The sequence below is a fragment of the Pteropus medius genome, unplaced genomic scaffold, assembly GCF_902729225.1.
Source record: "Pteropus medius unplaced genomic scaffold, Ma_sr-lr_union100, whole genome shotgun sequence".
NCBI lineage: Eukaryota > Metazoa > Chordata > Mammalia > Chiroptera > Pteropodidae > Pteropus > Pteropus medius.
The window spans coordinates 16,556,886-16,584,059 of NW_024342467.1; the positions used below are offsets into that span (position 1 = coordinate 16,556,886).

The window sequence follows — 27,174 nt, forward strand, 5'->3', positions numbered from 1 at the left end:
CATCACAGAATGTACTCTGATTATTTTTAAGATGGGAACCCTGAAAATATAGTGTATCAGCGTTGGCCAAGGGAATGTTGGTCAGGACAGGAAATGCTGCGAGTCTGAAGAGCTGTTCAGTGGTCATGGGATTCACTTTCATTAAGAGGGGGAATTAGATTGGTTTTCTTGGGTTGGATTCCTCGGGTTGGAGCAGTGCTTGACAATTACATGGGAAGCAAACGATGATAAAATATCAAGGGGGGAAATGCGAATAACTACTACGCATTGTTTTGAAGCAATTACATTTGGCAAATCTTAGGAGGGCAGCGAGTGAGATGTGGAGCTAACACAGTGTCTTAAGGTGGCTTAACTGTTTTTGCCAAAGCGATAAACAAGGTTGGGAAACCTAGCTAAGGTAGGCCATAGGCTTGTGATGAGTTTTTAGTTTTTGTATAAGCACTTTTAAAGCACAACTTGCCTTTTCTGTACAATGCAAATGACTTAGTATGGTCAGAGTGCCCCAAGTCAGGAGTTGCTATAATGTCTGCTTAGGAAAGGAAGAAGCCTATTTAATATTTGGCTGCCAAGGGAGGGGCTCTGGAACATGTGTTTTAGGGGCCTCTTGTCATGACTGAGCGAGGAGAAATATAGAAGAACCAGAATCAAAGGGGGGAAGATGTTAAACACTATGAGTTATCTCATGGGCAGGACTAGCTTTAGCCTAACTTCGGGTTTCTCAAATCTAGCCATCCTCTTGAATCCTGCAGGCTGTGTAGAAGTGTCCACAGGCTGGTCCCACCCTGGCGTCTGTACCTCTACCCTAGTAGCACAGTGGAGCACGGTCATGCACAGGGCTCATGTCGCCAAGGAGCCCAGGGTAGGCATTGGCAGCCCACGACTGGCCCCTTGGGCTGTGAAATCACAGGCCCTCCCTTTCCCTGCAATCTTCCAGCCCCCTGAGGGTAACTCTTGGACAGAAGTCCACAGACACAACTCACATGATAAATAATGTTCAGAATGAGTACAGAGGACCTGTGTCAAGGAAGAACATCGTCCTAAAGCAGCATAAATGGGGGGTCCTCTGCCCTCTACCTTACTACATAGAGAAGTTTTACTTCTTTTCTCTTCTTCCCCTGCCCAACCGCCCCAGGTCTTCTTGTCTGTGAGCAATGGGGTTCCTGCCGGCTCCCTCCCCAACAGCTGAGCCCTCACCCTGTGCACCCTCACTCACTGCACGCGTGGAGAGTTAGCAGTTGCAAGCTTGGTTTTCATTTCCAGTTAACATTTTTAGGCCCAGCTGCGTCTTCCCACCAGACCAGCTTAAGAAGGGAGACTATAAGGTTTGTTCCCCTTTATGCAAAGCAAACCCCAGCGGGTTGGGTGCAAGGAAGACAAAGGGAGGTGCTTCTAGCCAAATCTGTGTACAGAGATACAATTTGAATTACATAAATATTGCTGCTTTAAATATTTTTTTAAATTGTGGTAAAATACCCAAACTTTACTATCCTCGCCATTTTTTAAGGTATAGTTCAGTTGCGTTAAATCCATTCACATTGTTGTGTAACAGCTTTCTACTTTCTGTCTGTAGAAGATACTGCCAGTTTTCCAAAACCATGGTACCAATTCCCCCCCGCCCAGCAATACATGAACGTTCTTTTTGAGCCACAGTCGCATCAATACTTGATATTATCAGTTCTTCTAATTGTGGCCATTCTGGGGAAGGTATGGTCGTGTATTGTTGTGGTTTTAATTTGTATATTAAGTATATTATTAAAGAAACCAGTGAACTTAGAAAACAGAGGTCAAGGAGTTCTTCATGTAAATTGCCAACTTGTTCCCCAGTAATTTTTAAAAAATTTTCCCTAATATTTTATTTTGGAAATTTTTAAGTACATAGCAAAGATGAAAGAAGTTTACTGTGATCTATGTTCTACCACCTTTGCACTTGATAAATCACATCTCTTCACCATGCATCCATCCATGTTACTTCTTTGAAGCATTCCAAATTAAATTGCAGACATCGTTACACTCCCCAACTAAATACTTCATCATGCATATCATTACTTGAGTTGGCTATTTCTTCAAATATTTTCTTTTCTTTTTTTTACTGTGGTAAAAAAAAAACAACAACCCTCTCACATAAAATTTATCATCGTAACCATTTTTAAGTACGCAATTCAGTAGCCTTGGGTGCAGTCACACTGTGCAACCAATCTCCAGAACTATTGCATCTCGCGAACCTGCAACTCCGTGCCATTAAACATCTCCCCATCACCTGTGGCCCCCATGGCAGCCATGCTTCTGCTTTCTGTCTCTATGACTTTGATTACTCAAACCTCATGTAAGTAGAATTATACAGTATTTGTCCTTTCGTGACGGGCTTTTTTCACTTAGCAGAATGTTCTCAAGGCTCATCCATACCCATTGTAGCAAGTGACAGGGTTTCCGTCATTTTTTAAGGCTGGATAAGATTCCATTTTGTGTGTTCAAAAATTTTAAATGTAAAATTTAAATTTTCAGTGAAATGGAAAAAAAAACCAACCAGACGAGTGGGCCTCCACTAAGTTTCGACAAATGTGCAGAATAACCCAGATCACCCCGAAGTGTCCCAGCTGAGCCCCGGCCTCCCCTTCCTCCCAAAGGTAACCCCTACTCTTCTGATTTTTCCACCATAGGTTAATTTTGCTTTTTCTAGAACGTCATGTAATCCCAATAATCAGTAAGTGTTTTCTTTCATCTGATGTGTAGCAGGCTGGGGAGGCAAAAAAATGCAAAATGCTAAATGAGGAGCTTCTGCTAATTGATTATCCATCAGAAATTCAGTCAGAAAGGAAAGACATGGGGCTCCTAATTTTAGATTTAACTTAAATCAATAGGAATTCTCTGTAGGTGGCCCAAATTCAATCTAAACACAGCTTTTTGGCAAAAGCTTCTTTTAAGAGTATTACTTACCTTTTCACTGTCAAGTTAATGACTCATGTGATTATTCTGGGACAGGATAGACCCCCTAGGACTTTACATTTAAATCAGATCTTTGGAGCAGTCCAAGAGGATTTTCAGAAACCTAGAACAGGGTTTAAAGTTTAAAAAGTTTGAAAACTGTCCTCCCGAATCGTCGAGTTTTAATAATGTAAAAGAACTTTAAAATTATATTATCCTAACACTTTCACTATTCAAGTAAGGAAATCGAGGGCCAGATTAAGTATCCAAAGCCACCAAGCTATGACGGGTCGTGACAAGCTCAGAACATGGGACCCCCCGTATTGTTGCCTAGTGCCCTCTCACCCAGCCCTTAATTCTTTTTCGTTGAGTCTGCAGGTCTAAAGGACGAAAGGACGAATGCCTGTCTGACCCGTGTCCAGGGTGAACCCTTCATTACAAGGGTGATTACAAGGGCAAGGCCTATGTCTTATCTATTCTTGTAATTACACAGTCAAGGCTGTGTAAATCAAAACATTTATTTAAAACTGAGCTATTTCATATCAGTTTTTAAAGTCGATTATTTTAATAATAATGAATAATAACAGTGTATTTGCTGTCGATCAATGTTAGAGAACCCCATGATGTGAAAGACCTGTAAAGGGCCCCAGGCAATGACTTTGAACCTTCTCTTTGGGTATGGACCATTTTCAAAGCTGATGAAAGCTCTTGACCCTCTCCCCAGGAGAAAGCACCCATTTTTGGACAAATTCCATCTTGCCTAATATTTTAGGGTATACAGACTCCTTGAAGTCCATCCTTGAACATGAGATTAAGTACTTGTCTTCTCCAGCATCTATGTAGTCCCACAGACATCCCTAATGGGACTTTTCATCTCCATGGAAAACGACGATCACGATTCTCTATGTGATGTTAGAACAGGGAATGACAAAGAGAATGAAGCCAAGTAGTCAACACGCGTGAGTGCGTGGGCAGGAGGCCTCTCATCTCAGGCAAAGTGCAATGGATAAACCCAACAGACGGCACTTTTTGATTATTTACTCTGTGCCCTTTGCTTGATGTTAGATGTCATTCAACTGACTCCTAAAACTTACCTAGTACATCTACTAAGTATTTAAGGTGGGAGAACATCAGAGGTAATTTCATTGTAATAAAGTATAGAAGAAACATTTTGTAAGTATGAGAAAACATACGTGAGTTTCTCCAAGCCTTATCAAGATGTGGGGAGAGTTAGGGTGTCACAGGAGCAATTATAACTCTCGTCCCTACCTGCAGATGCAAGACTTTTAAAGTCCTGCAAATTTCTCTCCAAATATTTCTCCTCCATCCCAGGCAGTGTCTGTCTCTCAGGGCTGGTCTTGCTGGACACAGTGTCCACACCATCATTTTCACCAAGTGACAACACGACAGTAGCAGGCACAGTCTTCAATTCATCGAGCCCTCTGCCCGGAATGATAAAGATGTCTTTTCTTCCCTTTGTATTACTATTACAGAGTTCCACAAAAGACCAAGTTTTTGTGCTTTTGTTTTCGTTTTGTTTCTCTTTTTGTTTTTGATGGCTAGAGCTCATTTAGCCCCTGTCTCTTCAAAGGGATCAAACGTTAGTCCCCTAAAAGCCAATTCTGAGTCCCAGCCATAGGGCTGTATTCAGAATTGCCTTGCCTCTGTAAAGACAAAGTCCTGATGCTGGGTCCTTCTGGTCCCTGATCTAGTCAAGAGCTTGGGAATAAGACAGATCTAGGATGAGTTGTACCTCTGCCAGTCTCAGCTCTAAGACTGGGCAATTAACCTCAAAGCCTCTGTTTCCTCATCCGTAAAATGGGGACAATGATGGTACCCACTTCACAGGGCTGATGTTCAGATTGAGAGTCTAGCACAGTCCCTGGCACGTGGAATGTATTTCATCAATGTTAGTGCTTGTTAGTATAACCATATATATTTCCAAAAACAGATAAACATATTAACAGTGGTTATTTTTGGTGGCAGGATCAAAGATGATTTTTTAATTTCTCTTTGCTTTCCAGATTCTCTTCAATAAGCATGTAATGTTTTCATAATAAAGAAAAAAAGGCAATTAAAATATAATAGATTGTTGACCTCAGTTCCTGATGGGTCCTCTGAAACATTCAAATACTTTCTCCATTGCTCAGTGAGCTCTGGAGGCAAGGCCTATGTCTTATCTATTTTGGTACCTTTAACCTTAAATACACCATTTGACAGCAGGTAGGTAGTCATATATCATATCACCTTCCTTTCCGGAACAAAGTCTCAATGGTAATTACTTTCGATTTTAATTTCTCTGTAATGAAACATCTTTTTCTTCTCTGTGGATTTTTTTCTCTTACCTAGGTCCAATTTCTAATCCTTTTACCAATTTAATTGAATCCTCTCCACATTTCGTCCTCTCCAAATTCTCCCCTTCAGAATTCCTCCCAGACTACTGAGTTGGTCCCAGGCAGGTTTCCAGAAAGCATTTCACTTGAGCTCCACACAACTCATGCCAGGAAGAGGATATGGATGGGGTGGTCGAGCTGAGATCAGATATTTTTAGTAGCTAAACAAAGACCCAAGGACCAGGATAACCTAAAGTATATAAAGAGATTATAAAAGGAAATAGACCTTTCCAGAGATGCATCATATTTTCACTTAAAAGTCATGGTGGAGAGGGTGGTTGGCTTTTACCATGGTCAAAAGTATAGGGCGACTGATGATCACAGTTGGCTGCTGCTGTCATTTGGTTTCTTTGATCTTCACTCTGCATGAAACGGGCAGGCGTTCTCTAAGGAGGATGAGCCCAAGCACAGTACTGCTCCGCCACTTCTTCTAGAAAAGCAAAAGCAAATAGAGAATGTTAGCTTTTGGCAGCTGACATATTTTAGTTCTTTCCTGATGTGACTGATAGACATGAGACTCTCTCATTCCGGGGAATCTGAATCTGAGATAGAGCCCCCGAGAGATACGGAAAGTCCGGGGCAGCCCCATCTCTACAGGGTCTGATACTCGATTTCTCCTCTGACTCTGTGATCCACACTAGATTCTTCGCTGATTAAGACGTTTAGACTCCTAACTGGGTCTTAAAAGGTTCTAGGCCAGTCTGGGATCCAGGGCCCAGGTGGCGGTGGCGAGGGTGGTGAGATGTGGTGACAGTGGCCTTGTCCTTGATGTTTGCATCAGATACATGTGTAAGGTAGAAGGAGAAGGGAAAGCCGGTGGTTCCACACGTTGGTCAGCTGCTTTCTGTCCACTGTAACCTAAGATTTCAGTTGACGCGATTTCAGCAGGGCTGTTCCCTCGGAGCCCTGCTCCCGGCAGGAGTAGGGAGAAGTGCTCGCCTTCTCTGCCACGCTGTGGCACCTCACCTGGTCTTGGGGACCCGAAGCAGAAGAGCTGTCTCTGCTGGCCACAGCTCCTCTCTCTGGGCTGCTCAGACCTGGTCCTTATGAGACTGAGGCGCAGATGCTCTGTCTTTCTACCCTCTGTCTCTGCCCCCGGCACGGGGACACAAACTTCCACTCTCATCATTTAGGCGACAAATGAAAAAAACAAGTGAAAATTAAATTATGCCAATCTCCTCCGCAGAGGCCAGTATCTCTGAGTTGCCAAACATGCACAGGCAGAGCAGCACCTACGCTGAGAAGCGAAGGCTGATGGAACTCACATCTCAAACCCCGGGTCATGAGGAAAATTCCAGCTAACAGGGAACACTGCCCTGACCTCTCCCACAAGATGCTCCGGCAAAGAGCTGGTCCAGGAAAAATTCCACTCATTCGGATGAGTCATCGTAAAGAAATCGCTGAGAATCTCTCTAAGCAGAGGAAAGGGACAGGCGAAGCGAGCGGCAGATGCAGAATCCTCACCAGGAAAGTGCCACTGCTGCGGAGGAGGCGGCAAAAGTTGTAACTGGACAATTGCTGGGCATTTAAAAACTTCATGAGATGCTTGCTTCTACGAAGAAAGAGCAAAGGAAAAACTGTAGGAAAAGAAAGGAAAGGAAAGGAAAATAGAAAGTCGTCCAAGGTAGAAAAAACACTGCTGCAAATATTGTAAGGATGTAGAGGGCAGGAATGCCAAAGAGTCGGCAAAATGCAATGGAAATAGAAGGGTTTAAAAGAAGGAAATAGAAGGGTTTAAAAGAATTAGATAGGCAAAGACACCTAACGTTTATTAATCTACTAAGCAGGCACTGTTAGGGACTAGGAATATGGGAGCTCCATTCCCGACACTGGCCAGGCCCTTAGGGCTCTTGAAAGAAAAGTTTGTCTTGTTTTCAGCTTTCCGGACCATCTACCGTCAAAAAGGCAAAGGCCACCCAACGGAGGGGCCCACAGTCAAGGTATTACATGGACCGCTCATGTTCCCTCCCATCAACAGATATCTGCTATGACACAGCATTGGAACAGCCTCCTCAAAAATTAATTTACAAAGATTTGTAACCTTACCTTGTCACCTCCTCTTTAGCTTGGTCATTGTTGTGGACTGAATTGTGCTCCCCCCACATTCATAGATTGAAACCCTACCTGCCCAGTGTGACTGTATTGAGAGACAGGGCCTTCAGGAAGGTAGTTAAGGTTAAATGAGGTCAGAAGGATGGGGCCCTGATCCAATAGGACTGGTGTCCCTATAAGGAGAGGAAGAGACACCAGGAGTGCATGTGCATGCGTGCACACGCACGCGCGCACACACACACACACAGAGACAGATAGAGAGACAGAGACAAACAAAGAGAGAAAAGGCCCAATCGGGACACAGAAGGCAGCTGGCTATAAGCCAGGAAGAGGGCTCTCCCCTGCAGCTGAATTGAGGGCACCTTGAACACGGACTTCCAGCCTCCAGAATTGTGCGAAAGTAAATTTCAGTTGTTTAAGCCTGTGGGATTTTGTTAGGGCGGCTGAGCAGACTAACACAGCCACTGGATGTGGCCATGCCTAGACAAGGGTCAGCTCTTGGTTGCTTCTTAGGTAACAAAAAGGGCGGTGAGCTATATAAGCCTATTTTGAAAATTTGAGATTCTACCCTGGCCATTCTTGGGCATGATGCTTCTTTCCATTAAAAGCAACATCAGGCCCAGCTGATGTTGCGTGCCCTTTGGGTGGCAGCCTAGCCAAAAAGGGACCAAAGAAATTCAAAGTCAATTCTGGTTCTGTCCCCTGGATTTTCCTGTTGGCTTGAGATGGTCCTAGATCAAAAGATAATGGCCACGTGGTTGAAAGCCCTGCTCCCTGAATCCTGCTGAAGCACCCCCCTCTCCCCCGCCCCCACACACCAGGACTGTAGCTCATCTAATTTTGTAAAAATGCCCTTGTCGCTCCTGTACATGACCCTTCTGGACAGAAGGTCTGGGCATGTCGTGGGGATGACTGAAGGAAAGGTGACGGTACAGACACTGGATGGGATGCGCCACTTTTGTGGTGGCGGAGGAAGAGTGAGAACCCAGCACCTCGGACCTTGGAGGAGTCGAGTGGCGGGGCAGGGGTGCAATCACGGTGCCTTGTCCACTAGACCGGCCACAGTCGCACAGTCTGCCGGGGTCAGGAAGCACTATTGCTGCAATCTGCCTTCTGTGGGGTTTGTCATCCTTGTTTACATGCAGTGAAAATAGGAAGATTCACGAGAACATGGCTACTTCTGAAGTATTCTTCTGTGCCTGCTTCTGGTGACAGCAGCCCCCGAAGATGCCTCCCAGCACCCCGCATACTGTCCAGACACCCGGATGGTACAGCCTTGTTTCTGTCTGATTGGTACAAATTCAGATGCTCCCCCTGATGCCCAGCGGGTCCTGGGTCATGCCAAGCACGGCAATTAAGCTGCAGTGAGCCGGTGACATGGTCCCATGCCTTAACCAAACCAATGCAGTGGTGACCCAAATTAAATTTAACAGCAAATCTCAGACTGGAATGACCTCTGCCCCTCTGAATTGCCTCTCAGCCTTGGAGAAGGCCTTTTCCCGCATGGTGACTTCCTTGGTGACTCGGCTTCAGTCCTAGAGCTAGTACCTACCTCCTAAACCCACTGCCCCTGTAATTCTCTATTTTTCCTATTGTGGTAAAATGTACATAAATAAAATTTACCATTTTAACTATTTTTAAGTGTACAATCAGTGCCATTAAGTACATTCACGATGTTGGATAACCATTTTCAGAAATTTTCCATCATCCCAAACTGAAACTTTGTCTCCATGAATTTGCCTTATCCAGATATTTCGTAAAAGTAGAATTGTATAATATTCGTCCTATTGTATTTGGCTCATTTCACTTAGCAAATGTTTTCAAGGTTCATCCATGTTGTTGCATGTGTCAGAATTTCCTTTCTTTCTTCGGTGGGATAAATAGTCCATTGTATGTATATACCATGTTTTGTTTATCCTTCATCCTGTATTCTTTACAGTTCTCTTTACCCCTTAGTGGTTAACCCTCTGTTATCAGTTAATAATTATTAATATTAAATTTTCCCTGTTAACATTGTGTAATTTTTATCTCCCGATTGAGACCATGACTGACACACATGCCTTTGGGAACTGGCTTTCTCTAATTCAAAGTGACTTTGATGGAGCCAATCATGGAACCTCATTGCCCTCATCATATACCATATTGCCCCATCACTTTAGTAATTGCAATGGGTCCCAGGGCAGGCACGTGACCCAACCCATGTCAATCAGAATCCTGATAGATGGATATGAGAGATACTGACCTATAGATGGATGTGGGAATCCCCATGGGGGTTACTATGCTGGGGTTCTTGCAGCTTCATTCCCAGACTTGTATAGGAGGGCTCACCTGTGGTAGGAGAAATTGAAACCAATACACAAAGAGAAATGGAGAGTCACGTGGTCCGCCTCTAAAATACCTAAAGAGAGCATAGCCTGAGAAGATGGTTAGAATTTAAAGAAGTGGGGAAGTAAATAAGGCATGAGAAAGGGCAGGCAGAACTACAGAAGAAACAGGAGTTGGTGGTACCATGCTGTCATGATCATCCTGATGTCAAGACAGGATCTTTTAAGAGAAGGGGGTAAACAAATGGGCTGGAAAACGGACCCTGGGTTGAGCACTCAGTTGTGGTGCACCCCAGCGAGAGCAGTGACTGCAGAGTGCTCTGGTTTTAGCACCTGTGGGCCTCTCCCTGTCCATCTCCGGCAACCTCGAGAGCCCTGGGCTCAGGCCATACTTGTCGTTCCGCAAATGTGCTATGGCTCTCAAGCTTCCCCAGGTCATCCTTTTTGACCAGGTCTGACTGAATCTCCAAAATTCAGCTCAAGCTCTGCTCTTCGGAGAGGTCCAGCAGGTCAGGTCCTAGATCCCAGAGAGGAGGAGCTGCTGCTGCTGCAGCACGTGGTGTGTCCTTCCTTGGATCATGTATCATGCTGGTGGCCTTGCATGCCCGTCCCCTCCTTCAGCCCATGGCCCCCTTTAAAGCGCGGACTTGGGTTTATACATCTTTGTGTTCCAAGCACTCAGCACAGGGCCTGGCCTTGAAAGGAGCTCAGTATACTCTAACGGATCAGTGCCTGTAGGGGTGTTCTCCCTGATTCCCCTGCTATAGAGAAGAATCTGGTTGCCATGGTGCTGAGAGAGATTTATCTGCCTGCCGTTTCTAGGAGGAGCAAATCACAGTGAGCTGACGGCCTTTTGGCACCTAGCCAGCAGGATCTGCAGAATCCAGCAGGAGGGACGCAGGGCCAACCCTGAGGTGGCCAAGACAACCTTTCCAGCTACACTGACCTTTCTGCCCCTGTCTCCTAGTCAGGTAAATAGGTGAGTAAGATCAAAGAAATTTCCTTTTTTCTATCCCTGGAAGATTTAAAGGGCTCCTCTTTTGTGATGAGTATTCCCTTAGCTGTCACAACAGTTTTTCTTCCCGTCCTACACTGGCCTTTCTATCTCCTTGTCAGCCGCTACCCTAAGACAGGGGTTTCCAGACTATGGCCTGAAGGCTAAATTCTCAGAGGACCTCAGTCTCTTCCCAGAGGCTTTCGACTGCCTGGATGAGGCTCACCCATACTCTAGAGGTTTACTTCATTCAGAGTCTACTGATTTAAATGTTAATCTCATCTAAAAATTCATTCCCAGGAACAATCAGATGTGCTGTAACAAAGACCTGAATACTGTCAAGGTGACACCTAAAATTTACCACCACACTGTATGACCCAGTTCTGGTCAACGAGATGTCAGCAGGAGCTGTTGCGTGGGGCTTCTGGGAGGACTCCTGAGGAAGGCGACAGTTCCCTCTTCCCCATCCTCCCTGCCTGAGAAGTGAGCCTAGTGTTTGGCACTTCATCAGCCATCTTGACCGAGCCCCGCCGGGGAAGCATGGAGCAGGGACCAAGGCTTAAATGCACAAAGAGCCAGGTGAGGCATTGGTAGGCGTGGCCCTGCTAATTAAAGCCCACAGCAGCAACAACAAACGCTGTGCAATCTGAACAAACCTGCTGCAGTGATGGGACTGAGTCCATGGGCCACCCCTGCTGTGGACGGCGGGGCCCGGGGTGGGAGGACAAGCGTGTTAGTTTCCTAGGGCTGCCATAGCGAAGTACCCCAAACTGGGCGGCTTAAACAACAGAAGTGTATTGTCTCACGGTTCTGGAGGATGAAGTCCAAAACTCTGTGTTGGCAGAGCCGGGCTCCCGCCGAAGGTTTTAGGAGAGTCTCTATGCAGCTCTGGCAGTCCTGGGTGTCACTCAGCTTCTGACAGCACGACTCTAATCTCTGCCTCTGTATTCACAGGCTGTCTTCCCTCTGTGTCCATGTCCAGATTTCCCTCTTCTTATAAAGACACCAGTCATATTGGATTAAGGGTCCACCCTGCTTCCATTTGAACCCAATGACATCTGCACTGACTTCATTTCCAAATGAGGTCACACTTTGAGATGACTTTATCTTTTGGGGGGACACAATTTAAACCATAACTGGAAATCTGAGGTCCCAATCAGCTGGAAACTTGCCATCCTAACTTTGGTGAGCCTTTTGTTTTTTTGTATGTCTTTATACTAGCTTACATAAGCTCCCTCCTTCTCACCAATTACCAAAGCCAGAGTCCCACTAATATTTAGTGATTGACCCTTTCTCTCTCTGCAGGAGAGGCATAGGGGGCCAGATGCCTTAGGTAAGGGCCGAGAAGGGGCTTGGAGGGTTTCCCTGTGCACACTCTCTGGGGGCAGGGTCACGTGCTCAGAACTCTGCTCTGCAGGCCTCTGAAGGCTAGGCCTGCACAAGCCTTTGTACACCCCTCTGGCTGCCTAAGTGCTGGATTGTGGGGAGCTGCTCCCCTCTGCTGGACAGACAGAAACCTGCTCTCCTTCCATTTCTTAGAGCTTTGTTTCCCTGTCACAAGTTCACAAACCCATAGTAAGAGCTGGAAGAGGCCAGAAGTCAGCAGGTCCAGTCCCCCTCATGTTCAGAGGGGGAGACTGAGTCCAGAGAGTTAGAAGAGGAACAAGGATGAGGTATGCGACACCTTCCCTCCCATACCAAGTCTAGGAAGCATCCCTTAGGATCCTGTAGGTGTGGGCTAGGAATTCTGCACACACCTTAGCTTGAGGACAAATGGAAGGAGGAGAAGGGGCGGGTACCTTACTTCAAGCAGAGGCATCAGAAAGCTAGAGAGATGCTGACCCAGAGAAGCGTACCAGGGCCACCAGTCAGTCCCCTCACTCTGGATAATACCCCATCAGCCTGTGGGCGGGAGCCCAGCTTCGCCTAGCTCCATATGCCTAAAAAAGGATGTATAAACAGAACTTCTGTCAATCGACTGCTCTTTTTCACCCTTTCTCTCCTCCTGTGTCCCAGATATCCTTACCAACTTTCTCATGCATGGCCCAGTGGTTGTAGAGTAGTTAGAGCAAGCTCGCTGCTCTAACAGAGCAGAATGTGTAATAGCACAGATGCAACAGAAATATACTATTTGCTCATGTTCCCAGTTCAAAGAGCTTGTCAGAAAGGAGTAGGGCAATGGGCTCTGTTCCACATAGTCACTCAGGAACCAGGTTCTGCCATTTTTAACACATGGACATCGATTTCCAGCCAGCAGAAGAGAACAGCATAAAGGGTGGCACATGGGGGTTCATACAGCCAGGCTGGGAAGTGGTGTACAGCAAGTTCAATTATATTCCATTGCCTAGAACTCAAAGGAGTTAAAGAGTGGGTTAAACTGTTGGAAACTTCTGGGAAAGAGAAAGAGAACAACAGAGGAAAATAGAGCACCAGAGGTCCGGCCTCACCTCTCCCCTCCCCTGCAGGGTGAGTGTATGAGAGAGAAAGGCTTGAGTATGTGCGTGAAATGGACTTTGTGTTTGCTTAGAAATAGTACAAATTGTGGACCCGCTAACAATAGTGTTTATCGTTGAGGAATTAGATTTTGAAGGACTTTCCAGATTACCCCATTTAAAAATATTTTCAAAATGCAGAGATTATTCATTCTGTAAAACAATGCAAACACCACAGATACATTCTATATATTAAAACTATAAGTCCCCCTTTTCTCTTTATTCTTTCCTCTCTGACTCTCAATTTCTAAATCATATATTGCTGTAATATTTCAATTTTTCAAAGAGCAAGTATTTTATTTTACAATCAGAAAGAATAAAGATTGAGAGAATGAAAAAAATAACCACAGTCTCTGTATTAGTTTCCTAGGCCCATCGTAAAAGTACACGAACTGGTGTCGTAAAACAACAGAAATGTATTATCTCACAGTTCTAGAGGCTAGAAGTCCACAATCAAGGCATTGGCAGGGCCAGGCTCGCTCTGGAACTCTGTGGTGGCCATTAACCCTTGCTGTTCCTGGGCTCACAGTTGTGTCACTCCATCTTCACATGACAGTCTCCCTGTGGATCTGTGTAGGAAGAGACAGGAGGGCACTCTGTGAGGTGAGGAAAATGCTCTTTATCTTGATTAGGGTGTGGGTTATAAGTGAGTATTTCTTTTTTGTCAAAACCCACTGAACTTTACACTTAAGATGAGTACATTTCAATTTATGCACAAATTTTGTTCCCTCAAATAAAAGAATTTTAATATGGAAAGAAAAAAAACCCATGACCACGTGTACACAACTCTACGGCCTCCTGTGGGGCCTTGAAATAACCCATCCAGACGAGGGGTGCTGAAGCTCACTCGCAGCTTCAGCAGCTTCATTAGCTGCATGGTACAACTGTTTCCTGCCCCCAGCTCACACTCTGCCCTACACTCACTTAGTAGTTGTGTGACTGTGGACAAGCTGTTTAATATCTTAGTGCCTTGAATCCTGAATCTGTAAAATGGGAATGATTATGGAGCCTTTCTCATTAGATTGGTGAATACATTCCACAACTTACCATACTAACTGGTACATAGTAAGCCCTCAATGATTATAAGCTATTATTATTGTCTGAAGATGCAGTTTTCTAAGGAAAACCACTTGGGAAATTCTGCTAGGAGCCACACTGTCCTATTGAATCGTCCTGAGCAGAGGAGCAACATGCCACAGCTTCGCCTTTTAGAAATAATCACTGAAGCAGCTGTGGGGAGGATGAACTGGACAGGGGAAAGTATGGGTCTGGGTATACTCACAGGACTGTCTTCACATGAACATGGATGAGACATTATCGATCTAAAGAATTAAAAAATATATAATTGTATTCAAAGGATACAGAATTTGAATGTTTAAATAAAAATGTGAATGAGAGCAGATGTAAAAATTGTTTTCGTCTTTAAAAATATGATAAATTAAAAATTACCTATTACAATAAAGCCAAATAAAAATTGTGATTATCAAATCTCAAAAGTGTCAAAAATACGAATTATTGCAGAAGATCCTTTAGTTACCCTCCCTGCTGATGTTAAATTGTGAGTACTTCTCCCAATGTGTGGTTCTACAAATTAGAACGGGCAGAAAAGTACTACTTTCCGACTACTGGGAAAGGTGACATCACTGTGGTGAGCCTCTTGTGTACCTTCGTGGGGTGGGATTGTTGGTCACAGGGAAGGTGTGTATGTTTGGCTTCAGCAGATACTGTCAAATAGTTCTCCAGTCGTGGCTGCACCAGCCAACGCTCCCTCAGTGTGGCCCAGTGCATCACTGGGCATTTTCCATCATTTTCATTTTAGGCTTTCTCTTGGGTGTGCACAATGCTATTTCTGTAACCAACACATTCCTTATTTTTCTGTTCCCTCTATGCAAAGGGAATCCAGCTTTTCCAGTTAACCCACCCGTGGGGCAGGAGGGAGGGAGCCATCCCCAAGGCAGGACCTCTGAGAGAACCCGGGGCCCCTAGATGCCCCTCTCCATTCCCCTGCATGATAGTGATTCCCGGCTATTCCTCATCTTTTTGCCTCTGCCTTTCCTCAGGTCGGCTGGTTCAAATCCTGCTGGCCCTGCAAAGTAGCCCGTCTTTCCTCTTCTCCCTTTCCCCAGCTTTTGTTTGGACGATGGCAAAGTATGAATTACATGTGAAAAGTTGGGCAAATCATTAATCTCTCTTGACTTGTTTCCTCCTTTGAGAGGAACAATTGAACTTGAGCAAAATTGCATCTAAGTCCTTCTCAGATCTGATGTGTTATGACCCTTTAAGGCCCAGGGGGCTAAAGAACAGAAACACTAGTGTGTTTCTCTGTGTGTCAGCCCGAGTGTCAGTGGCCGGGTACAAGCCTACGCATTGAAGGTCCGCGTGAGTTTCAGTCTGCACCTCTCGGATGGAGTTGCGTCCCTGAATGTCCACTCTGTTAGGGTGGCCTGACGCATCATTGTGCGACGCTGTTCGCAGGCGGCTACCTGAGACCCCGCAGCCCTCCTGGGCTCCCCAGGTGGAGCTAGGCTTCTCCGGCCGCTGAAGGATCCCGCGTCCTTCCGGGTTTTGTGTCGAATCTGCGGGCGGCGATCCGGCGCCGCATCGCGGCGTGTGGAATGTGCGGCTGCGCGCGCGCCGCGGCGTTTACGCGGCGATTTCATCATGCTCCGGGCCCGGCAGCGCGCGCCGCTTCCGCCGCCGCCCCCTCTGCACCGCCCAGGGCCGCCGGCTCATGCCCTCTCCGCGCCCGGCGCTGCTTAGAGCCGCTCGCGCCGCCCTGCTGCTGTGGCTGTCCCCCCGGCTCCCTGTCCGGCCTCTGCTCGAGCCCAGCCGGCCCCTCAGCACGCGCGCCCCCGCCCCCACCTCATTCTCCGCCGCCTCCCGGAGCAGCATGGACGGCGCCGGGACTGAGGAGGTGCTGGCACCTCTCCGGCTAGCCGTGCGAGAGCAGGTACCGGCATTCTGCGCCTTCCCCTCCGGCTCCAGCTCTCCCCTCCCCCGGGGCCCTCCTGGTTTTCCTCTCCTCTCCCCGATCACCAGTCCGCCTCTCCGGTTACCCCTCTCCATCCTCTGGAAGCCCTTGGCTTCCTGGCATCTTCCTCGCCTCCTCAACTTCGGGACCCGGGTCCTCGGGTGCGTCTGCCACGTTCCCTCCCGTGGACTTGCGTCCTCCCCTTATCTTGGGTGACTCCCGCGGAGCCCCTTGGACAGCCTGCGTCCCTCCGCTCGCGATCTGTTCTCCTTCCCCATCCTTGTGACCGCCCGCGCTTCCTCTCCCTCGGATAGGGCTGGGATCCGTGACCCTTTGCTTCTCCTCCTGTCCTCGCTCGGTAACCTTAACTTCAGTTTCCCAGTCTGCTGTGCTCTCCGTGCACCCTGGGTGGCGAGGTTCCTAATTCTCTCTTCTCGCAGCCAGACTCTTTTCATCTTCAGGATGCTTTGAGGAGTGTTTCCTCCTTGACATCTTCATTCAGTGCTTAGTTAGCCGAATGACCGGTCGAGAAAATACAAGTAGTCGAAACGTGGATATGGGGAGGTGTTGAACTTTTTTTTTTCCCCGTCCTTCGCTCCTGTCATCTTTTCTGAGTTCCGAAAAGGCCACTCGGAATGAGTGAGCTTTCAGATCATAAACCTGGGAAACTGTAAATATTCCGAGTTACTCGTTGAAATCAGCCATTCTTCGTATGGGAACATTTTGAAATTTGATTTCGCGGAAGGGAGGGAGATTTCGTGGGCTGGAGAACTTGGTGGTTTGTACAGGCCTCCTTTTCCTAGGGCACCGCATGGAGATCAGAATTTAGAGAGGACAAAGATAAGGTTATTTCAGATGGATTCTCACATCCAGTCAGGTAGCGCCAAAAGCTCGGAATAAGACCCAAGGGATCGATGACCTAGTAGTAAACACGAAACGGGTTTCTCCTGCACGGGCGCCTGATGCAATAACTTTTCTTAGCCACGGAGGGTGGAACCCTCTATCGGAAATAATTCATTGGGGCACAAATTCAGCAAATGCTGCCACTGCAGTGTCTGCTTTTTGCTGGTTTGAGCCTCACTGATTCAGTAGTGTTTTATTTTGCAATTTCACTATGGGCTTAATTTTTTCTTTATTATCGGTATGGGCGCTATGTATGCTTATTCTCCATCTCCCTACATCCACTCTCCCCAAATAAAATTAGGTGTGGTTCCTCTCTTTTCTGTAACTCTCATTTCCCCCCCATATCCTTCACTTTAGAAGGGAGAATACATCTAATTAAACAACAACAACAACAAAAAAACCCGTATTCAAACCCCTCCCTCTGCCACGTTAGCCTGGAACTGCAGTGCAAATTATCCATCTGTAGTAAGACTGTGGAAGTAGTTAACTACTTCAGTAAACTTTGATCTGGGAACAACCTTCTGATGCCATTACTATCTTGTATATTGTTTATGTTGCCTTGGTTGTTAAATTTTTTCCCTATACTTTAAGATATTTTCTGAATATGTAAGTTAGTTTATGTAGATTAGTTCAGTTCTTTCCCTCATTTTTTAGGGCCACAAATATATGAGTTAACTACCTGAAACTTTGGATCACACTGATTCCAGTATCAGTTGGAAGGGAATTTAAAGATCTAATTAGCTGCCCCCCCCTTTTTTTGTTGTTTATGAGGAAATGAGACACAGTGGCACATTAATCCATTTTACATATTTCCATTGTGAAGTTTGTGCAATCGAAGACATCTTGGAAGTGGGAATTTTAAGTTGCTTAATAACTGGTCTTAATGGGATTTGTTTTGGGTAAAATGTGTATCATATAAATTTGCTAATCTTTTTTAAGTTGCTTAATAACTGGTCTTAGTGGGATTTGTTTTGGGTAAAATGTGTATCATATAAATTTGCTAATCTGCTAAGCTACATGGATGCTATAGCTTTTTAAAGGTTTAGTTTATTGATTCACCAAAATATATTTCCCCGTGGCATATTTTTAGTTATTTCCTGGAGAATTAGTTATGGAACTTGTAGGAGGGCTTCAGAACATCAAGAAAACTGCATTAGTTGTTTGATGAAGGGCATCTTAGGACAACTGAGTTTTTAAAAAATTGAGAATTAGCATAAGGTGGCCAACCTTATTTTGCCAAATAAGGACATTAAAAAAACCAGTACAGTCATCAAACAGCCATCTGAATTACCCTTTTATTTCATAAAAGAAAGGATATTTTAATAGAAAGGCAGACCATAACTCAGAATAAAGAATGGTCTTTGATATTTAGTAGGTTTAGCTTTGAAAAAAGATCTAATATATTGTCTTTTTTCTTTCTTCACCATCTGTTAATGAAAACTCTGTCCTGGAGTGTCTTGGCTGGGACTATTGCTCTAAGGCAATGGTCTCAAATTGTGGTCTGCAAACCTTCCGTGGTCCCCAAGGTCAGAGCCATTCCCTAATAAAATTAAGATGTTATTTTTGGTTTTCACTGCGTTGACATTTGCATGGATGGTGCAAAAAGCAGTGGATAAAACTGCCTGCCCTTAGCACTAATCAAGCGATGGTCATCAAACCTAATATTCTCCATCACACACTAATATTTTTTTAAAAAGTCAGTTTTGCTTTAGAGTGTCCTTGATGAAGCAATAAAAATTACTAATTTTTTAAATCCAGACCTTTTTCCATACATCATTGTAATTTTCTGTGTGGCAAAATGGGAAATATGCGTAAAGCATGTTGAAATATGATGGCTGTCTCAGAAAAACATTTGCATGATTGTTTAAGTTACAAGCTGAACTGTCTGCCTCTTTTAGTTGAACATTCTTTGTAAAATGTCTGACAAAGTATTGTTATTCAGTCGTGGGTATTGGGCATTCATTTTCTGGAAAACGAGTGACGTGAGTCTGTCATTTCAAGAAAACAACTGATAATATTTGTGGCCAATAATAAAAATCAAGCTTTTGGGAAATTTTAGAGTTTTAGAAAATCCGTTAATGTTATTTTTAATGAATTAATGAATATTTAAAATTTGCTTTTAAATTTTTAATTTTGCTTTTTGATAGAAATAACTCACAATAACAAAAGCACTTTGGGGTCTTCAGTAATTTTTAACAGTATAAAGAGGTCCTGAAACCCCAAATCGTAGATCTGCTGCTTCAGGGCGATGGCAGTATCTGATTTATCTGAAGACTGACTTGGGCTCTTACCTGGAGCACAGGCCCCCAGAAGTTCCAGCCCGTTTTCCTTTACAAGGGAGGATTATCTCCTATACTCTCCTTGTCTCCACTTTCTATTTTCCCATTCATTCTTCTATTCACTGCACCTGCCCTTGGCCACTACTGCTGCCCTTGCCTAGTACCCTAAGGGTACTTTTCTTTGTTCATCATTTTACCTGTCTTTAGCATTTAACTGTCAGAATTGCTGCCCACTCCCTTGACTTTGTCTAAACATCAAGCGAGATTCATTAGCGGAAGAAATATATGTCTTAGGATCTCTTTGTGCAAACAGTACCTGTGGAGATGGCTTTTACTTGAGCTAGATGTTTAGGGAACTGGCGTAGAGATTTGGTGAGGTATTTTCAGCATCATTGTCTGCATTTAAGAGACCACTCTGACATGATTTAGGTGGCTGTAGTAGTTTGTTTGCTCTTACAGAGTAACTAGTGATGAAAAAGTAACCAAGAGTATTTTTTTAAAAACCTGTAGTGAAACTTAATTGTCAAGATAGGAAAAGTTTTTGAAGAATTGCTAAATGGGCTTTCTTTGTACCCCTTTCTATTTTAGTATTGATGCACCTCGTAATTAAAAATGTCGGCTCTGAAGTTATATTTCCAGGGTTTGGATCTGACCCCGCTGTTTACTATGTAGTGACTATCAGCAGTTTTTTAACCTTTCTGTAGCCAAATTTCATCTTTATAAATATTAAAATGAGCAAGTTCATCTAAGTGCTGAGAATGCTGCCCACAATACATAGTAAGCTCTTGGTAAAATGTTAGGTATTATTCTGAAATGATTGTGGCTTATTGGAATGTTGGTTTTACCAAACCATTGCTGGCATGGAGCTCACATATTTTCCTGTGCTTGCTGGTTTGATATCTTCTGAATTTGGTAGGATAGGATGATATAAACGCCTTTTTAATGATTTCTTGGGTGGTCTTTAAATGATGATGACTTATTGTCTAAATCACTAAAGATGTGTGAATAACATTAATTGTGTTTCAGTATTTCATATTTTCTTTTATGTAATTGGGAGGACACAAATAAAACTCAGATCTTAGTAGCAATAAGAAGACTTGGGGTGAAGAGCCCTCGATTTTTCTCTGCTTTGATTTTCTGAACTGAGAGTGCGCATTCAAGCTCTTGCTTAAACCACAAAGGACAGATGAAACGTTTATGAAGTTTTTGTCAGTAGCTATAAAACACTTGGAAATCCGAGATGAGCTCATTAATCTAAACAAGAACTGTAGCTCCATGTGTATAAAGTCAAACACCTTGCAAAGGTGAGGAAGTGTTTTCTTCCTGTTTTTTCCTGGCCAGCTGAATATGCATCATGATGTATCTGAAGGAATCACGAAGATCCCAGGGAATGATTTCTCATCTAATAACTACTTTGCTTTCTAATCACAGGCTCTTAGTTCAAATATATGTCTTTATGGTAGGAATTTATCCAGGAACTAAGCTTTTAGTGGATGTTTCTTAAGAGTAATTTAGAGACATCGACGATGTTTCACATCAGTTTCATTCAACACACACCCCCCCCCCAAAATATAGTTGGGCGATGACGAAGAGTGAAGAAAAATAATTAGAAATTAAGAATCCTTAAATACTTTCATCCATCTTTAGATCTCCAATTCTCTTGTTCTCAGGTTTGGATCATTATAAATCATGATTTTGAAAGTGATTCAGGGAAATTAATTTTAAATTCTTCCTACCTTTACTTTACTTTGTGGCAGGTTTGCCAGTGCCCTTTGCAAATCTCCAAAACAAAATGTAGATGAAAGATGTGGGAATGGCAGTGCTTGATGCACAGGGGTAGATATTCAGAAGAACTAATCGCCTGCTTCTTTCAGATTTTTAAAAAGAATTACCACTCACCAACCTCTTTCCAGAGCAAAGGCTCTCACGGAGTTCTTATTCCCATCAAAAAGCATTGTCAGTGAACATTTATGAGACAGGCGTTCTGATAGGTAGAGGAAGTAAAACAAACACTGAATGAGTAAAGAGTAAACCAGTACATGTTACTGAATATTAAGTGCTTGGCACTGTGCTAGGTTTATGTTGTGAGATCAGTTAACAAATATTTGAGTGCCAGAATTGACATGCCAGAATTCCCATCCTAAGACAGGGACAGTTTAAACACATGTACATACATAAGCCAATGCATTGATAGGGTGATTTCAGGTATTGTAAGTGTAATGAAGAAGCTAAAATAAAGTTAGAAGCTGATTGAGGATGTTACTTTAGCTAGAGAGATCAGGATAATGGGATAAAAACAGCTGGTATAGTAACAGACCAGACTTATTTGTATATGATAAGAGAATAAGAGGAATAACTAATTCAGTGGATCTGAACTTTCAGACCCAGCTTCCCCTTTACACCAGATATTTTGGAATTCGCCATCACTATCCTGTAAAGAAATTCATACAAAATATCTACTAAATCTAATTAAAGAAAAATATATGTACACATAATGCTCTAAATACAAGAAATAAAAGGTAATTTATAATAAAATAATATGTATTTTAATATGTAAATTTTGGGGTATGGTGCCACTGGAAGCTGTGTGTACACCTCTACACAGGCTTACTGGGAGTGTAGTTGCTACACATGCACAGTGATAAAGGTGTACTGTATTGGTTGCTCAGATACCACAGTAGCATTGCCTTTGGTCACATGGTTTTGTTTGGAATAATAACAACTCTTTGTAAAACTGAAACAAGGTATAGGCTTCCTTTAAATTACATTCCTGGGTGCATTCCTGGAAAATTCAGTGTACATTAAAACTGGGGAAATACTTCTGACTTTATTTAAGCAGAGTTAGGTTCTAGATTCAGATAGTTATAAACAGTTTTTTCACCGGTACAGCCACTGTGGAAGACAGTTTTGGGGTGCCTCAAAAAAGTAAGAATAGAATTACCATATGACCCAGTAATCCCTTTTCTAGGTATCTACCCCTAGAATTTTAAAACATTTATTCATAAAGATAAGTGCACCGCTATGTCCATTGCAGCATTATTTATAGTGGCCAAGACATGGAACAACCAAAGTGTCCTTTGATAGATAATTGGATAAAGATGTGGTACATATATACGGCGGAATATTACTTAGCCATAAGGAAAGATAATATACTGCTATTTGTGACAACATGGATGGATCTTAAAATTATCATGCTTAAGCAAAATAAGTCAGAAAAAGTTGAGAATCATACAATTTCACTCATATGTGAGAGATAAAACTGAAAGCAACAAACGAACAAGACAGCAGACAAGAACTCATAGACACAGACAACAGTTTAGTGGTTACCAGAGGGACAGGTAGTGGTTACCAGGGGAGAGGTAGAAAAGGTAAAGGGGGTCAAATACATGGTGATGGAAGGAGATTTGACTTTGGGTAGTGAGCACACAACGCAATATCCAGATGAGGTATTACAGAATTGTTTGCTTGAAACCTACATAATTTTATTAACCAGTGTCACCCCAGTAAGTTTAATAAAAACAATTTAAAAATAAACAAGTTGGGTTTGACACATCTGAAAAACAGGCCAGAGCCATGTTGAGGTGTTTGATAGCATAACAGCTATCTTTTTTTTTTTTTTTTTTTTTGGTCTACTTTGTATTAGCTATTATTGAAAATATTCTACTTAATTTCTTTCATTTTCTCTTTATAATCCAATGAGGTAAGTACTGTCATTCTGATTTTACAGAGGTTTTCGCTTGCTCAGGGTTTCTCAATCAGATGATGAGGTATTAAAACCCAGGTCTTTAACTCTGACCCCTCTTAAGCACTATATTTTGTTGAGGTATGGACTTAAAAGTACATTGTTTGGATTTTATTGTGCTTCCTAATTCTGAGAATTCATGTCTTTGAGCAATTATAGAAAAATTTATAGCAATTATCTTTTCAAATATAATCTCATAAATTTTCTTTTTTCTTTTCTTCTGGAATTCTGATTGTATGAATGTCAGACTCTCATTCTCTTCTCTATGTCTTATTACCTAATTTATATTTTTAGCTCATTGTCCCTCTGCTTCATTTCATGGATTATCCATGGATAATTTCTTTAGGTCTGTCTTCTAGGTCACTAATTCTCTCTTTAACTATATCTGATCTGCCGTTTAACCTTTCCAGTGAGTTTTTAATTTCAATACTTCATTTCCAGATGATTTGTGTGGTTCTTTTTTGAGTTCCCTGATTATTTTTGATAGTCTTTTGTTCTTCGTTCATGTCTTCGATTCTTATTTTTATTTTTAAAAAACATCTTAAGCATTTAAAAAGTATATTTGGTCCTTCTGAGACTTTTGGGGCATCTAATTCTGTTGTCATTTGTGTTGAGTTTCACTCACGGTGGCTCGTTTACTCGTGGGTTTTTAAATTTTGAGCTGAGTGTTTATTATTTTGGTGACATTAATCTGTAAAAATCCTAAAAGGCCTATGTGGAAGGCTTACTCCTTCATAAGGCAGTTACTTCTCTTGGGCACCCAAGGGCTCTGTCAGTTTGACCACTTTAATTTCTCTACTTGGAGTTTCCTGGACCATTTTGTTTGTTTTCTTTCCCAGATGACCTGTTCTGCCACATTATTGTAAGAGTGGGAATCAGTGTACAGGTGATAGGTTGTTGGAAGTGAACAAAGTAATCTAGAGCAATTAGCAAGGAAAGAATTCCAACAACTAAGAAAAAGCCAGAGGAAGATGAACCAGTAGAAGAAATGGCCAGAGAAGAAATGGCCAGAGAAATAGGTGGAAAATCAAGATAGTCATTTTTTCTAAGTAGAAAGGAGAGGATGGGCTATTTATTGGTTCTTCTGTGTTCTCAGTACTAATCTTGCTCTTTCCTAATTTTTATCACTGTTTTTGCTCCTTCTCTAACTGTCCCCTTCCCCCAAAGGAAAAAAAAAACACCACACTAGTAACAATCCCTTAAACCCTTAGAGCGTAGTTATTTGTATACTTGTTTGTATATTCTGCTGGATTATAAACACTGAGGGCAGAGACCTTAAGTTATTCACAATGACCTCTCACATAATAAACATTTGAATTGCCTCATTCATAAACAGCTACCTTTTAAAAGGCATACTTAAAAACACATTCTTAACGACTTCTGAAATCAGTCCTGAATATAAATCCTCCTTCTTGGCTAGGGAGATCTTGTGAGAAAACTGAAAGAAGTTAAAGCACCCCAAGTAGACGTAGACAAAGCAGTCGCCGAACTCAAAGCCCGGAAGAGGGTTCTGGAAGCAAAGGTGAGTGTTGGGATCCCAAAAGAGGAACGTAAGTAGGTATGGTATTGTTCATCTTTATTTAATATCTTTGGGTGGGAAGGACTTAGGAAAGTTCTAAACAAATGCCATTTGCTTTATCCCTATTTACCTAGAAAAATTTGCCTCGTTTCCTCTGCCTGGCAGACTCCTCATCCTGTCAACATGCAACTCAAAATGTCATCTTTTTTGTGACACCTTCCTGACCCCTACCTGCCCCTTCCCCCAGATCCTAGACTCAGTATGCTCAAAGGATTTCCCTAGAAGGCATTATACTTGCTCTTATAAATTTTCCTGTGACTGGAAATAATGGTTTTGTGTTTACAATTTTTTTTTCTTTTAAGGAAAAGGTCTGCCCACCTAATGCCTGTTCTCAAATATTTCAAACAATAAATTTCCTGTCACCAAACTGAAATAGTTTGGAGTTTTAAGTCACTATTTTGCTACAGTGATCCACTAAAAATTCAGATATTTCATACCAGCAGCTGCATCTAAGTAAGCTTAGTCTCGTAATCTTAGAAATGATCATATACATTCCTAAATAATTAAGTAAAGGTATCTTTTCTGTAACAAAAGGGGAAAAATATCCTAAGGTTTTTATTTTTTTAAGGGTACCAAATCTTGTCTGGTAAATTTTATGTTGAATTTTATTGAGGAATTAACTAAATTCACATAGATAAATTCCCACTCTTCCCTCCAATCACATTTTTTTCTATTTAAAACTCCCTTACAGGAGCTGGCATTACAACCCAAAGATGACATCGTAGACAGAGCAAAAATGGAAGATACCCTGAAAAGGAGGTTTTTCTATGATCAGGCTTTTGCTATTTATGGAGGTAACGAATTAATGATAGAACAATTGTGCCGCTAGTTGCTTCAATATTGTTCTTACGTCAAAAATGTGGCTTGCCCCATTGATACCTAATTGCATGAGGTCTCATAAAGCAGAAAAGGATCGATGTTTTGCTTTCGTTTGTTTAGAATCAGCTGTTTGGTGTGAAATCTACTTTTATTTCCCTCTACCCTGCTTATTCTTGAAGACCGCTTTTTCTCATTAGGGTGGAGGGAATTGTTGGGGGCCCACGTCTTAAGCATTTGATGTGTCCATATACAGCTGACCCTTGAAGATCAGTTGTGAACTGCACAGTTCCATGTGGAATTTTGTCAATAAATACTATAAATGTATTTTCTCCTTATGATTTTCTTAACATTTTCTTTTTTGTAGCTTATTTTATTGTAAGAATACATCGTATGATACATATAACATTACAAAATATGTTTTAATCGACCACTTATGTTTTTGGTAAGACTTCTAGTTAATAGTAGGCTATTAGTAGTTACGTTTTGGGTAGTTAAAAGTTATACACAGATTTTCGACTGCTTGGGGGTTGACACCCTTAACCCCTCGTGTTGTCCAGGGATCAGCTGTTCATATTAGATAGACTTCTTAAAATGCAGTGGAGACTGGAGCATTAGAGGGCCATTGTAGCACAGGCCGGCTGTACCGGGCACATCCACACAAGGGCAGTGGTAAGCCAGAGTCCCTAGATTCTTCCTTATGGCAACTGCCAGGAGAAAACATTCTCCAGAGGTATGTAAAGTTCTGCATCTTTCTGAATGCTATATAAAGGTACGTAGGTGAGTATAATTCACTGATGTAATGTAGAATGATATTTTTCATAGTCAACAGAGATCATTTAAACGGTATTAGACTTTTAGTACTTTGCCACCGAAGCTTGATTCCAGTTTGGCTAAGCAGATCTCTAAATGTTTAACTTCTTGAAGTTTAGATAGTGGTTCAGATACCCAAGAAGAAATTAGAGAATTGGGTGCTAAAATTCTAGATCATTGTTATCAGTCGATGCAACATATTATTTTCTAATTTCTATGGCAGAAAACTAGAATCTGTATTTTTATTCTGTTTCTTGTATACATGGAAGGACTTTTTTGCTTTTTTTCCCTAATCCTCCTCAAAAATCTTAATATGGAAGTAGTAAACAGAAACAGTAAAAGCTTTTTAATTTTACTTTCGTCAGCTAGTGGAGGTAAGGCTCTTCAGTACTGAGCGATTTGAATTGTTGATTTCAATATGCTTTTAGGGAGTGTGTGAATGAAGTCCTCACATCTCCTTGCTTTGGTTTGTTCAGACTGACACCGGGTAAAGTACACGTTTTCCTCATTCATATTTTATAGGTGTCAGTGGTCTGTATGACTTTGGGCCAGTTGGCTGTTCTCTGAAGAACAACATTATCCAGACCTGGAGGCAGCACTTTATCCAGGAGGAGCAGATCCTGGAGATTGATTGCACCATGCTCACTCCCGAGCCAGTTTTAAAGTAAGATTTGTACTTCGAGGGCTGAAATTCTTCTGATTACGAGAACTACCCCTGTTGGTTGTAAAAATCTAGAAAATAAAGGAAATAAAGAACACATTCACCTACTATTCACAGAAAGCCATGCTAAAATTTTATTTTTCCTTCTGTCTTTCTTCTGTGTAAGTCTCTCTGTATGTATCAGTGTTAGCAGCACACTGCTTTTTTTCATGTGACATGGGTGGACATCTACT

At 42.6% G+C, this 27,174-nt stretch overlaps 1 protein-coding gene and 3 long non-coding RNA genes across 5 annotated transcripts in view; 3 read left to right on the top strand and 1 right to left on the bottom strand.

Moving 5' to 3' along the window:
- Positions 1-11,022, top strand: part of LOC120602409 (uncharacterized) — a 29,091-nt gene extending 18,069 nt beyond the window's left edge. Inside the window, exons 4-5 of the long non-coding RNA XR_005652745.1 lie at positions 10,514-10,670; positions 10,986-11,022. This is a non-coding gene — a long non-coding RNA (uncharacterized LOC120602409). The remainder of the gene's footprint in view (positions 1-10,513; positions 10,671-10,985) is intronic.
- Positions 1,060-15,784, bottom strand: LOC120602410 (uncharacterized). 2 transcript variants are annotated; one of them, XR_005652747.1, is made up of 6 exons: positions 15,575-15,784; positions 13,606-13,746; positions 9,610-9,695; positions 4,192-5,745; positions 2,935-3,046; positions 1,060-2,089 (listed from the first exon to the last, which is right to left on the bottom strand). It is a non-coding gene; the product is annotated as an uncharacterized LOC120602410 (long non-coding RNA). The 2 variants fall into 2 exon arrangements; XR_005652746.1 differs by having other exon boundaries at positions 1,060-2,734.
- LOC120602411 (uncharacterized) lies at positions 2,611-4,320 on the top strand. Its single transcript, XR_005652748.1, has 3 exons — positions 2,611-2,624; positions 3,301-3,365; positions 4,255-4,320. It is a non-coding gene; the product is annotated as an uncharacterized LOC120602411 (long non-coding RNA).
- Positions 15,736-27,174, top strand: part of GARS1 (glycyl-tRNA synthetase 1) — a 40,694-nt gene continuing 29,255 nt past the window's right edge. Inside the window, exons 1-4 of the mRNA XM_039862648.1 lie at positions 15,736-16,127; positions 24,493-24,594; positions 25,343-25,445; positions 26,803-26,944. Of these exons, the coding sequence (XP_039718582.1) occupies positions 15,909-16,127; positions 24,493-24,594; positions 25,343-25,445; positions 26,803-26,944 (566 nt within the window). The 5' untranslated portion in view covers positions 15,736-15,908. The remainder of the gene's footprint in view (positions 16,128-24,492; positions 24,595-25,342; positions 25,446-26,802; positions 26,945-27,174) is intronic.